This window comes from Ursus americanus, chromosome X (assembly GCF_024610735.1).
Source record: "Ursus americanus isolate L20-20 chromosome X, mUrsAme1.1.p, whole genome shotgun sequence".
NCBI lineage: Eukaryota > Metazoa > Chordata > Mammalia > Carnivora > Ursidae > Ursus > Ursus americanus.
In genome coordinates this window covers 45,074,450-45,089,040 of record NC_142164.1, presented here as the reverse complement: position 1 = coordinate 45,089,040, position 14,591 = coordinate 45,074,450, and the positions used below count along the sequence as shown (strand labels likewise).

Below are 14,591 nucleotides of genomic sequence, written 5' to 3'. Positions count from 1 at the left end.
TATTACATAACTTGACTTTTTACCATCTTTCCAACTGATATTTTATGGTATTTAAGAAGTATGTTGGTGAAGATGGTAATGTATCCAAACATCATCTGGTCCTTTTTATGAAGAACTCTGGCACCTAACCCTAGGCTTTTGTTATATTGATGACAAGAAATTTAGTCTAAGAGTAAAACAACTGTAGCACAGAATAAACTGGTTGTTTAGAGAGTAGTTATGGACTGAGGAGTTTCATATGAGTTTTTACTATTGACTTCTGTTATAGGAGGGGTTTTATTCCTGTGAAACATTCCTGTACAAGAGCCTTCCTCTCTGGGATGGCTTCTGTTGTCGATCACAGTTCCTTCAACTTGTGAGCTGGATTCCTTTTAGTAACTTCTCTGGTAATGTATCATGAAAATTTGGTGTCCTTTAATTTGGTGTGATATTAATTAAAAGAATCTTAAATAATCTTTTTTTTTAATTCCTAGAGATGAAACCACTTGTTTTTGACCATCTAGGACAGCTCTTCTTTACATCAACCATTTATTTCAAGGTAAAAAAAACAACGTCTTGCTTAGATTGAATAGGAAGTATTGTTTTATGGCCAGTGGTACATGATTCCAGACCCATACTGAAGTGGCGGTTTTCCAACAGGATTCCTTTGGACTTGGACTTGAGGTGCTGCATTACTCAGATCAAAGTTATTAATACATAGAATTTTCTGTTTTAAAGGTTTTGTTGCATATAATTTTCCTGATCTGTTTCCATTTGTAGCAGATGACGAAGTGAATGAACAGGTGGCAAATTAGTGTTAATAAAAACAAAGTGGGAAATGCTTAACCATACTTAGTCTGATTGTTGTGGTTGATATTTTTATAGATAGACTTATTTTACAAATATTTATTGAGAACCTACCATGTACTAGATGCCCTTCTTGACACTGAGAATACAATAATGGCCAAAGCAAACAAAACACCTGGTGTCATTCATATGGTATATTTATAACATACTCATTTTCTGCTAATAAAATCATTCTAAACTTGTATGATAAAATTAAAATGTGTTATTATTTTGGGGTATTCCCCAAAAAGGCCACTGTGGCTTCCAAGAATTTTACCCAAGTGAGTTTGAGAACCGCTTTTGTATAGAACGGTTATTCCTATTCCAGAAGAATGACAATATAAGCAGTGTTTCTTTTGTAACATTGTTTTCACCTTAAATCACTTATTGTTTGGCCACATTTAGAGGAAAAATGTTTTGTCCTGGTTAGTGTTTGTCATATTCAAATGGTACTTTATTAATTACCTGTCACAATAGCTTGGATTTGAGGTTTATTTATAGTATTTGTACTTACTACCTGACTAATATCATCATTCATGTGACAGTACATAGCACTTCTCCCAGCTATTGCATTTTTAGGGACTTCATTTTGCAGCTTTTTGTGATTTTCTTCCTATCTCGGTTATTTTTTATCTCTTCTCTTACTCCACCAATCTAGAGAACTGTTTATCTATAAATATTAGGTTGAACCATACAAAATTGCCATTTTTGTAGGCCAAAGATGTTTGATCAATGGCAATTTCATATGGTCTAACTTAATAAGTATGTGTACATTTATACACACATGCATATATTTGAGAATGAGAGTCTGCGGAGAAAAAGAGATAGAGGAAAGGAAACAGTTGGTGGGCCAAGGACAAAACTCAAGGGAATACTCAGTATTCTTAGCTAAAAAGGTGAGTCTGTGACAGAACCTTCTCAAGAGGTATGAAAAGAACCAAAAGAACAAGAGTGCCAAGGAAACAAAGGGAATACAGCATATCAAGAAGTAGTGAAGGAATAATGTTGCCATATATCCCAGGAAGATCCAGAAAGATAAGGACCAAAGAAAGTTGCTCTTGAAATTGATAATACAGAAGTTTTGTGCTAAGCAGTTTCAGTGGAATGTGGGGGTAGAACCAGATTTCTTTTTTCTTAAAGGGAGAGTCACTCTGATTTTATATTTACCTTCTCAAGGAAGGGGCTTATATTCTCATGTTAGCAGTGGGAAGCAAGGGCAGTGCTTACTTCCAGATGTTGAAGTGGGATATGGAAATGTATTCAGAGGAAACAGTGTCCTTGGGTAGTGAGGTAGAGCCAGGATATGACTATAATAAGACAGAAAGCATACTTTAAAGAATATTGAAGGTATAGGTTTAGATTACCATGGAATAGAAGTTCTGGAAACTGTAATTGAAAGATTTGGGAAGGATGAGATTGATGAAGGAGGGAAAGAGGACAGAGAAGTATAGAGTATAAGAAAGGATAAGTGACAAAAGGGGCTGTCATTTTGGGAGGTGGCTAAGGATAACAGCAATGTGACATGTAGTAGAATTAGCTAAAGAGTCAGTTTATCAGGCTTTTATTATTGTTGTTGTTTTAAATTTATATGAGAGAGAGAGTGGGGGGGGAGGAGCAGAGGAAGAGGGAGAGAGAGAGAATCTTAAGCACACTCCATGCTCTGCACAGAGCCCGATGTGGGGCTCTGTCTCATGACCCTGAGATCATGACCTGAGCTGAAATCAAAAGTCAGATGCTCGACTGAATGAGCCACCCAGGTGCCCCAGTTTATGAGGCTTTTAAAAGGCAAAAGATTTATATGATCTGAAGAGAAACCAGAGTATAGTTTATGAGGATTTTTAATAACTTATTATTACTTTAGCTACTGTATAGCTTGATTATCCAGCTTAATATAATAAATAATATTTTTAAGTCTGTTAAAATATTTTCACATTTTCAGTGCTTTTGTTTGTGCTTAGCCAGTTGTGTCTATCAGCAAACAACTTTTTTCATTGAAGAATTTTGAATGAGAAAATTCCACAGATCTGCTGTAACAATGCTATTTTCATTGTGGCATGTTAATTTTCTAATTTCTATCCACATTGATTTATGTCTCCTGTATAATTACAAAAACAGTGGACATAAATTTAAAACCCAGAATACAAAATTTGTCAAATATAATCAAATATCTAGTCATAGTCCATAGATGTTCTACAACAATTAATTTTTTTCTATGATTATTTCTAATTTGTTTCTTTGTAGGAATAGATAACTATATTGATCATCTTCATAATACAGATTTCTTTATTCTCTTGGCATACATTTCCAGGAATGAAGTTACTGGATGAAAAGAAAGAGTTTGAACATTTTTTATGACCTATTACATGCTGGTATTCCTTAGCCATACACAGTTTTTTGAGGGCAGATGGATATAATGGGTAGAGTACTTAAATAACAAGTGTCTGGCAGCCATAGAGAAAGAATTGGGGTTTGGGAGATGAGACTAGAGTAAAGAAGACCAACGAGGAGGATAAAGTAATCTCAGAGACGTGAAGGCCTGGGATAGGGTGGTTACAGTGGGATTGGAAGGAAATGGAAAAGTTGGACATTCTGAAAAGGAAAAAAAAAGTGATAGGATTTGGTGACAAAGTAAAGCATGAAGGACACAAGATGACTTAAAGATTTCTAGCTTGGTATAGTAAAGGAAGCAGGGATGTTTTTCCTGGAGGAAAAACAACTAAGATTTTGTGCTTCCCTTCAAATAACTGATGGCTTGTCCTATGGAAAGAGCTGAAGCCTGTCGCTTCAGGAGGCGATTAGATATAGGGCAGTATCTTATTACAGGTAGAGAAAACTCAAAATGAAATAAATGACCTTAGGACATAGTATATTTGTTGGTATTAGAGTAGGTTAGACATAGGCTTAATGGCTATATCTACTGGGGATATTTATGTAGAGAAGGTTCATACACAGGGTAGATCTGTGCTTCTCAACCTTCTTTTTTTTTTAAGATTTTATTTATTTATTTGACGGAGAGAGACACAGCCAGTGATTGAGGGAACACAGGCAGGGGGAGTGGGAGAGGAAGAAGCAGGCTCCCAGCGGAGGAGCCTGATGTGGGGCTCGATCCCAGGACTCCAGGATCACGCCCTGAGCCGAAGGCAGACGCTTAATGACCTAGCCACTCAGGCGCCCCTCTCAACCTTTTTTTAACCTGTGTTCCTCTCTCATAAACATAAAAATCTCATTACTTTAATGTGGTGGCTGGGTGGATTAGAATAGGTGATTGGGGAATAAAAGGATTTAAGTTTTCAGAATATGATGTGGTAATACTGACTACCTTTTCGAATGTTCAAATCCTTGATTGACACTAAAATAGAACATTGTTTTAGGTGATTCCAAGGTCACTTTCAACTTGAACATATTTACAACCTGAATTCAAGGTGTCACTTTCTTTAAAAAGTATTAATTGAACTGTTCTATGAAGTGAGCATCCTATCACTGGAGATACTCAAATAGAATCTAGGCCATTATTTGTTAAGGATATGTAATAAAGGTTTCCTGTATTAGGTTTTGGGATGATATGGAGGGCTTTCAAATTTATAGATTTATCCTCACGAATGCTCTGGGCACATCTCGGTCAAAACTGTATTTGTATGTAAATGAGGCCCTGAGAAATTAAGGCAAAGCCTGAGAAAGGAAAGACTGGAATTGTTTGTTTTCCAGTTACAGAAGGTAAGATAAATTTTATGACTATCAAAAAGGGAATAAATTATAGTTGTGACACAAGGTGAAAAGGATAGGCAACTCATTTCCATAGCAACTTTTGATCTCTGAGGGGAGACAGGAGTGGGTGATGCTGTATTTGAAGATGTAATATATGTTATAAATGAATGTAATTTAGAGAAACAAGAGTCTGTTCCTGGGCTGATAAGCTGGGGGCGGTCTTGTAGAGAAAATGGCAAAATAAACTTGTACTTGCATTCATCTGTCTCTTGGAGATGATCAGTCTGGAGTAGCAGCTATTGGGCTCTGATGTAGAACCCAATAGCTGGATGCAGTCATCTCCATGGTCCCTTCCACGGCTAAGCCTCTGGCTTAATTTGTTAGTTCTCAACACTAAAGTGTGTCTGAATGATTTTATGAATGATTTTTTTGTTGTTTTGCCTCCTCAGTGTAGTGTTTTCCAGAGTCTGAAAGAACTACTGCAGAATTGGCTGTTGTGGCTTTCTACAGACATCCACATGAAACCTGTGATGAACAGTCCTCTGTGAGTTATCTTACAACACTCCACAAGAGATGATCTGTACAAAAGTGTTTGCATATAGACTTTAATAGTGTGGCATGAGACCTTATTGTAAATGCTTAGTCATAGTTTTCTAAAGAATTTTTTTGTTGCTTTTTACTCCTCTTCCTTACAATCCTGTGTGGAAGGGTAATTCTTCAAATTCAATTCTGTAAATCAGAAAGCAACCCCTAAGCCTCTAAGCAAGAGTTACTGTAGCAAAACATTGGAGAGATGACATAAGAACTTACATCTTTGACTTCCATTCAGTTTAGCTCACTTTATAAAACATGTTCTTACTTATATGTAAAGTCAGTCTGATGATGGCTAGGAAAATCTGTAATTTTGCTGTACAGTTTTGTGGGAGGGTTTTTGTTTCTTTGGTGTCTTTTGATTATATACATTAATTAATTAATTATATATGTTATTTTCACTTTGGAATAAAGAAAGAGCCCCAGATTTCCATTATGTTGATTATTATTAAAGGTGTGCTTTGACTCTTTCTACCTAAAATCTTTAGTTTCTCCTATATTATCAGCCACATTATTCTTTAACATTAATTTTTTAAAAATGCTCTATTATAGAAAATTACAAACATAATAAAAAATACAGAAAATAGGGGGAGTCTCTCCCTCTCTGCCCCTTCCCCTGCTCACACTCTCTCTTACTAAAGTAAACAAATAAAATCTTTTATTTTATATTTTATTTTTTTAATTTTTTTTTTAAAGATTTTATTTATTTATTTGACAGAGATAGAGACAGCCAGCGAGAGAGGGAACACAAGCAGGAGGAGTGGGAGAGGAAGAAGCAGGCTCACAGCAGAGGAGCCTGATGTGGGGCTCGATCCCATAACGCGGGGATCACGCCCTGAGCCGAAGGCAGATGCTCAACCACTGTGCCACCCAGGCGCCCCTATATTTTATTTTTTTAAAGATTTTATTTACTTATTTTCATGAGAGAGTGAGCGAGCACGAGCCGGGGCGGGGGTGGGGGTGGGTGGCGAGAGGGAGGAGCAGACTTCCCGCCAAGTGGGGAGCCTGATATGGGGCTCGATCCCAGGACCCTGGGATCATGACCTGAGCTGAAGGCAGATGCCTAACGACTGAGCCACCCAGGCACCCCTGTTCTAGATTTTCTTAAGCAAAAAGCAAAACCCAGACATATCAGCTGTTGAAAAATGATACCAGCATAATACCAAAAGAATTAATAGCTTTATTTTATCGTCATTTAAAAACATTTTTAATTGAAATATAGTTGATGTGCAATATTATATTAGTGTACAACATAGTGATTTGACAATTCTATATATTACACAGTACTAACCATGATAATTGTAGTTACCATCTGTCACCATACAAAGTAATTGCTGTATTTTTGACTATATTCAACCCTGTGACTTATTTTATAACTGCAAGTCCAACTTCTTAATCCCCTTCACCTGTTTTGCTTACTGCCCCCCCCACCCCTTCATCTTTTCTGGCAGCCATCAGTTTGTTCTCTGTATTTATGAGTCTGTTTCTGTTTTTTTTGTCTCTTTGTTCATTTGTTTTGTTTTTCCACATATAAGTGACATCATATGGCATTTGCCTTTTCTGTCTAACTTATAAAATAACAAATAGTTCTTAATATCTTTATCTAATCAGCATTTAAATTCCCTATATTATCAGTCACAGTCTTACTTTATATAAGGATCCCTTAGCTTCAGTTGCATGTAGTTGGTGGTTAGCTTGGTTAGATTAGCTCCTACTTTTCTATGTGTTATTATCCCTATAGTGATCTCTTACTTTGAGAGGACCATGGTGAATAGAAGCTTCTTGGGAGTTGCCTAGAAATTGTTTTTAGTTCTTCATATTCATTATTGCGGTGTGTCCATATATCATGTATGTCTGGTTACTTTTTAAAAGGAAATGGAGCATTATGAGTAGTGAAAGCATCTTGTAAGGCTGTGCTTCTAAGAGTCAGGTCCCTGGACCGGTAGCATCAGCATCACTGGGAACATGTTAGAGATGCAAAGCCTTAGGCCTTAATCTACACCTACTGAAGTAAACTTTGGAGGTAGGGCCTAATAATCTATGTTTTAACAAATGCTGTCATGATTTTGGTGCTAGCTAAAGTTTGAGAACCACAATCATAAATTAATTCAGATATTTAGCCTCTTCAGACATCTCAATTCTATTAAGGATAGTATGTTTGAGTTTATAATCTTTGGCCAATTTGCAGTGTAAGTCTTAAGGCACCCCAATATAGTAGCTTTACAATTTCTGTATTTCCAAAAATCCTAGGAGCCTTTTTAAATTAGTGTCATAAATTTTGGGAGGGCATTTATTAATTTATTTATTTTTATTTAAATTCAGTTAATTAACATGTAGTTTGTTACTAGTTTCAGAGAGTAGTGTTCAGTGATTCGTCAGCCTTATGTAATATCCAGTGCTTATTACATCATTGGAGGGCATTTTTAAAAGGAGCTTTGTTTTCTGAAATTCTTAAACAAATGGACATAAATGTAGATAACTTTAATGTCATAATACCATTTGGCATTATATAATACAGGGGGTTTTTTTGGTGCAAAATGATGGTTTTATTAAAGCATGGGGACGGGACCAGTGGGCAGAAAGAGCTGCTATCTATAATACAGTTCTTAGGTTCTCGGTAACTCCTTTTATTTTGGAGATATGGATGTAATGCCATGTCTCATGTGACCATATGCCACATGACTGTCAAAGAGGGAGTAAATTGTAGTTATAGATCACAAGGAGAGAAGGGTAGGAAACCATTCTCGGAAGTGGTTCTTTTGGGCATTTTTGGTTGGCACAGTGAATGGGAAGAGCGTGCTACCATCATTTAGTAGGTGGGAGCCAAGGATGGTAAATGTATTACTGTGGGTAGGGAGTAGGAGGCGATCCTGAATAGTGAATTGTTTCATCCAAAATGCCTCTGGTGTCCTGTGGAGAAAAACTTCAAAGGATGGCGTTCTGAGCAGTCATCATTGTTCAAATTATTTCAGACACATTTGCCAGGTGCTGCCAAAAATAATAGTTAAAATATAGTTTGCAAATGGCGAGCTGACTATATGGATGCCCACTTATGTGAATGGTCTCCTAATCTTTCTCTGCTCAGTCTGGCACTGAGCCGTCATGGTGGTGGGTAGTGGTAGAGTCATCATCATTTCTCTGGCTCTAAGACTATATGCTGTTCTTTATTTCTTGTGCATAACCATTGTTGTCTACCTAGGTCAGAGGGTAAAGCTATGAAATCACATTTCTAGGTCTTTTCCTAATCCACTCAACAGTGGATTGAAAGACAGGGGTGAGTAGTTGGATGAATTGGACTAATTATACCCATGTGTGATTTAAAGAGACACAGTTCAGTGATTTGGGAAGAAAATGAAGTATCCGCATTTGGTTTTTAGTGGAAGATAGAAAGATGCCAAATTTTTTCTAATTCAGTTTTAGCATTGAATTGAATTCCAGTTAAAGTGAAAATATTTTTAATAGCATTTCAGCTCAGGAATTCAGGTAAAACTGAGTCTTGATTCGTATACTTAGAAACTAATTTGCCAAATGCTATGGTTCCTGGACATTGGTAATATTATCTAAAGTCTTTCTGTAGCTTAATCCTTTATTTCTCTGGTATTTAATGGAGTGGTTACTGAGGATGTTCTGTGAATTGATCTTAATGATTCCCTGGAGGGCTGTGTAGTTTTATGGTTTAATCACTGGTTTAAGAAAAAGTCAATTATACATTGGAGCACTGATTGTTTTCCGAAAAACCTTAACAACCTTTTGCTATGTATTATTTACCTCTACCTTGGAAATTGTGAAAACGTTTGCTAATGTGGATCTGAATGTCATGATTTCTTATTGCAGAGAGACAACTTTAGGTGGATCCATGAACTCTGTGTCTGAACTGATTCACTACGTGGGGTGGCTGTCCACTACTGCGATGCGCTTGGAAAACAACAGTACTTTCTTACTGCACTTTATTTTGGATTTCTATGAGAAGGTAGTACACATCCCATTTTTTCTATTTAGACTTTTGTGATGGCTGTCTGCTTTACTGCTCTATTATTTAAATTTTATGAATTACTCTTAGTTGGGTTTTGACCTTATTAGCATAGTTAAAATAAGCTACTTATTTTGAAGTTAATGATCATATTCTCACCTGAATAACTGACTTTCATAAAGTGGAGAAACAAGTGCTTTTTGTGAAGAGTTCAGGTACTGCTTTAATGGACATTCTCCGGAAGAACGCTGACCCTAGACAGAAGTCTGTCTCTATCATCACTTTTTGCTCATTCATTGTACATCCCAAACCCCTGGCAAAAAACCAAAAATACCCTGTTGTTTCTTCAGCTCTCCACGTCTACCTTTCAACTACCTTATTTCTCATTGTACCTGTACTTCTGGTTTTCTTCAGTTGTTTTATAGTATTTGATGTGGACAGAACTCTTACCCTAGAAGTACTCACTAATCTCAGTTTTCCTGGCTTCCTCCCTGCACTAATTGTCTGTGTTATACGTTTATGTAGAAGCATGCTCCTTTGTTTTCCAGGCTGACAGCTAACTAATATGATAAATCAGTATTAATGGGACTTAAGGTGAAAGAAGTGCTCCCTTCCCTTTTCTTCCCAACTCGAAGAGCTCCTCCCAGAAAAAAATGGAATATTTTAGTAATGACCTTGTAGAAATAATCCTCTATGGCGAGTGTGATATTTAGGGAGGTACATTTTTAAGCAGGCTTGTGGCTACCTATTCTATTTATGAATCAGGCAGGCCCAAATCTTATGTTCTATTATTGCTTATTCTTTATTGCTAATTCTTTGGGTGAACTTGGTTGAGGGGTTTGGGGAATAATCTATATACTGATGTTATCATTCTTCCCAAAAGGTATGTGACATATATATAAATTACAACCTTCCATTAGTGGTGTTGTTTCCTCCGGGGATCTTCTATTCTGCTCTCCTCAGCCTAGATTCCAGTATCCTGAACCAGCTATGTTATATCATGCACAGGTACAAAGCATTCCTACTGTTTTATAAATGAATAGATCATACTTCCATCTTTGTTTTTCAACTGTACAATAAATTATAATTTATAAATATACTATAATAAACTTATTGTATATAATATAGTAAAATATTAAATACAATAAAACTACTTCCATTTTCTGCCAGAACGTATGGAAGTAGGAAACATGTCTTTCTTTTGGTAATGACCTTCCAATATGGGGCTATCTTAACTGTTTTTAAGATGTCACTGTGGGGGATATGGATTTAAAATTTCATAGTTAATGGGAATAAAAGGCACAGCATAGGGAATATAGTCAATGATATTGTAATAGCATTGTATGGTAACAGATGATAGCTACAGTGGTGACCATAGCATAATGTATAGACTTGTCAAATCTCTGTGTTTTACACTTGAAACTAATGTAATATTGTATGTCAGCTACACTCATTTTTAAAAATTAAAAAATATTCACCGTTAAAGAATCTTTTGTGTGGTGGTACTGGTGCACTCAGCATTGTTCATTCTCATTGCTGTGTCTTAAAGAAAAATTAGTCATTTGCTGACAAGCAATTTGGGTCTACGTAGCTTCTCTGATAAAAAGAACATTTTCTGGGAGATTAGGGGAGCTATTGCCAATTATATAAAACTGTAAGTATTATTTCTAATCCCCTCTAGTTCTTTCATTTGTAGGATGAAATTACTCTTTTTAGTCCACAAGTGTTGTAGACCCTTTTGGCATAACTCGTAGGATTATGCCAAGGTTAGAATGTTTGTAAGCTAATTAAATAATGGTTCCCAGGCAAGAAAAAAACGTAAGTTTCTCCTTTATCTTTTGTACTGTACCTTTTTTCTACATTAAGAAAACATGTTTTAAATAAACAGTGACTGCTCTTTTTTAAAAAAAATTTTATTTATTTATTTATTTGAGAGAGAGACAGAAAGCACAAGCAGGGGGAGAGACAGAGGGAAAAGCAGATCCCCCCTGAGTGGGGAACCCTACATGGGGCTCAATCCCAGGACCCTGAGATCATGACCTGAGTTGAAGTCAGTTGCTTAACTGACTGAGCCACCCAGGCACCCCATCAGTTTCTGCTCTTGAGCCTCCATTAATTTTTTTTATAATGAAACATTAAAAGCATTTCCTTCATTGTTTTTTATTTTTCTATTCAGGTATAATTTACATACAGTCAAGTGCATATCTTAAATGTATAACTCAGTGTTTCAGCCTCAATTAATTTTTGTTCTTTGAGAAGAGTGTAGCACAAAATAAAAACGTTACTAGACAGCTGGGTATTTGTATGGGCACATCTGCATGTATTTACATGTAAAATGTATACTTTTGTTTATGTTTACATTTCAAAAGCATTTAATGTTCAAAATTTCATTCTATTCTCCCTTTCAGGTATCGTAACAATTTGACTGCTGCCAAGAAAAATGAGTTGGTACAAAAGGTATGGATGATAAAGCTCTGTGTTAAATCACCAGTGTTTACAAATTGAGTTTTGGATATATATGATCTATTGGGAATAAGAAGGAAAGGTAGAATAGGTGATAGTATTTTTTTTCTTTCCCAACAGACAAAATCAGAGTTCAATTTCAGCAGCAAGACCTATCAAGAATTTAATCACTATTTGACAGCCATGGTTGGTTGCCTATGGACATCCAAACCTTTCCAGAAAGGATTATATATCAACCCTGAAGTCTTAGAAAAAGCTGGAATAGCAGAGTATAAAAACAGTTTAAATTTAGTTTATCACCCTGCTCTATTGAGTTATGCTGTTTCCTTTCTGCTACAGGTAAGGACATTTAAAGGATTTTTAAATTTTATATAGGAATGCTATAATGGCAGAAATAGGAAATGCCATAAATTTAGTGTGTCTGAATTGTAAGATGTGTTCAGTCATTCCTTTTTAAGTGTCAGCTAGATTTTGGGCATTGTGCTAGGTTCTGGAGATTCAAAGTTAATTTAAGTAAGTTTCTATCCTCCCAAGAGCTTGGGCTTGTGGCAGAGACAGACTGGTAAATGTTACTATAATACAGAGAGGTGAAAGGACAAAAGGTACAGTTGTGAGAAAGCTGGGAGAGTGATTATTAGTTCAGTTCTGCGTGGGTAGAGATAGTACTGGGTAAGAAAAGGCTGTGGAGAAGTGGAAGCTCTCATAAAATCCTAGACAAGATGGAAAATGCAGGCTAAATAATATTATAATTAGAGTTGGAGTCTTCACCAAAGACTGCTGATTTAATGGATATCCATACGCTAGAAGGGAGGGAGTGTGGTCTTCTCAAGACTTTATCATCAGCCCTGTCATTTTCATTCTTTACCATAGTGTTAGGTCTTTGTCACTTCATTCCTTTATCAGTGAACTGAGGAATTCAAATGGTGTGCATAATCAAACATGTGGATGACACAACAGGATGGGATTACAAATGCAATGATAAGAGTCTAGATTCAGAATTCCCTTAACAGATCAGAACATTGAGAAATCAAACAAAATGAAAAAAAATGTACAGAATGGAGGAGATATTCATTGAATAATTGCTTAATATGTGCATGCAATGAACCAGGCACTGTTGTGAACAAGACACATCTGGGTATTGTCCTCATAGAGTTTACAGTCTGGTTGGGGAGGCAGTTATTAAATAGACATCTTAGAATAAAGAATGATGAGTAATACAGGGGAAGTACAGAGGACAATGAAAAAATGTACAGGGTTGCTCACCCAATTCAGGCTTTACAGAAATGATGCTAATCAGAACTTTGAATAATGAGCATGATCTTGTCAAGACAGGAGCAGTATTTGAAGAAAAATGTGAAGATGGAGCAGGGGACAGTGGATTTTTTCTGTTAGAGGGCTAGGCAATAAGTATTTTAGGCTTTGTAGGCCATGTTGTCTCTGTCAAGACTACTCAACCTTGCCAGTGTAGTGTGAAAGTAGCCATAGACAGTGGATAAACAAATGGACAGAGTTGTGTGCTAATGAAAGTTTATTTACAGATACAGGTATTAGGTTGGATGTGAGCCATGGGCTATGGTTTGCTGGCCCCTATTTACAGCTTGTCATGTTTGAGGAGCTTAAGTAGAACTGTAGGGCTTGAGCAGGGATTCTACCCTAACTGAACAGAAGTACCCAGGGTGCTTTTCCGTGATTACTCCCACCCTGAGACTCTGATTTAATAACTCTAGTGTCACATCCAGAATCTCCTTTTTTAATATAATTATTCTGATATACAACAAGGGTTGAGGACCACTGGGCTAGCCAGTAGCATGATAGAAGATGAGGTCTTGAAATGTAGTTGGACCAGATGGTAAAAAAAGTATTATGTAAGCCTTCAAAAACATATTGATCGATTTCAGTATTTGAATAAAAATTTATTTTTTAAGTATAGAGAGGGATTTCAGAGCTGTAGAGTTTAGTGATTTTATGATGTTCTTCTTTTTCTGTTTTTCTCACCTTAATAACTTGTCTTATTTATCATATATAAAAACTTGTTTCAAATTAATAGTATTTGTATTACTCTTAATGAGACTACTGGATGAGATTTGGAATACTTTTAGTTCTTTTTGCCTCTGGACTAAATCCTACTAAAACTGTACAGTGCATATACTATATTTTTTATATATTTAGATATATTGGCTTCAGTTTCTTTTCATGCTTTAGAGGTTGCTTTTTATTTTTTTATTTATTTTTTAAAAAGATTTTATTTATTTATTTGTCCGAGAGAGAGAAAGAGAGAAAGAACACAAGCAGGGGAAGCAGCAGGCAGAGGGAAAAGCAGGCTCCCCTGAGCAAGGAGCCCGATGTGGGACCTGATCCCGGGACCCTGGGATCATGACCTGAGCTCAAGGCAGACACGTAACCGACTGAGCCACCCTAGATGGTGTCCCTAGAGGTTGCTTTTTAAAATTTAATTTCATTCCTAGAATATGTAAAACATTTACCATATGTAAAAAATTCTAAACTATAGAAATCTCGCTTCCATTCTTGTCTCCTCCTTTTCTCTTCTTTGTCTTTAGGTAGCCATTTTATTGCTTCTAGTTTTCCCCATCTAATGTTTCTTTTCTTTAAACTTAGTAAGCATTGTTTGGGGCGCCTGGGTGGCTCAGTCAGTTAAGCGTCTGCCTTCGGCTCAGGTCATGATCCCAGGGTCCTTGGAATCGAGCCCTGCATCCGGCTCCCTGCTCAGCGGGAGTCTGCTTCTCCCTCTCCCTCTACCTGCTGCTCCCCCTGATTGTGCTCTCTCTCTCTCTTTCTCTCTCTATCAAATAAATACAAATCTTTAAAAAGTAAACAAACTTAGTAAGCATTGTTTTATAATCTGTGTCCAATAATTCCAGTATCAGAACTTTCCATGTGTATCTGTTGCCTCTGTTTTCTGCTGCTGCTTCCTCATGTTGCTTGATTTCTTTGTGTGTCTGGTTATTTTTGGCCATGTGCTGGATACCTGGGATATTATTTGTAGAAGGAATCAGAGATTAGAGTGAGATCTCCCTGC

General features: G+C 36.5%; 1 protein-coding gene across 1 annotated transcript in view; it reads left to right on the top strand.

Annotated features, from left to right (window-relative positions):
- Positions 1-14,591, top strand: part of CENPI (centromere protein I) — a 62,976-nt gene that overhangs the window by 28,047 nt on the left and 20,338 nt on the right. The window contains exons 13-19 of the mRNA XM_045803615.2: positions 269-386; positions 474-538; positions 4,980-5,074; positions 8,956-9,091; positions 9,975-10,099; positions 11,500-11,548; positions 11,675-11,893. Of these exons, the coding sequence (XP_045659571.1) occupies positions 269-386; positions 474-538; positions 4,980-5,074; positions 8,956-9,091; positions 9,975-10,099; positions 11,500-11,548; positions 11,675-11,893 (807 nt within the window). The remainder of the gene's footprint in view (positions 1-268; positions 387-473; positions 539-4,979; positions 5,075-8,955; positions 9,092-9,974; positions 10,100-11,499; positions 11,549-11,674; positions 11,894-14,591) is intronic.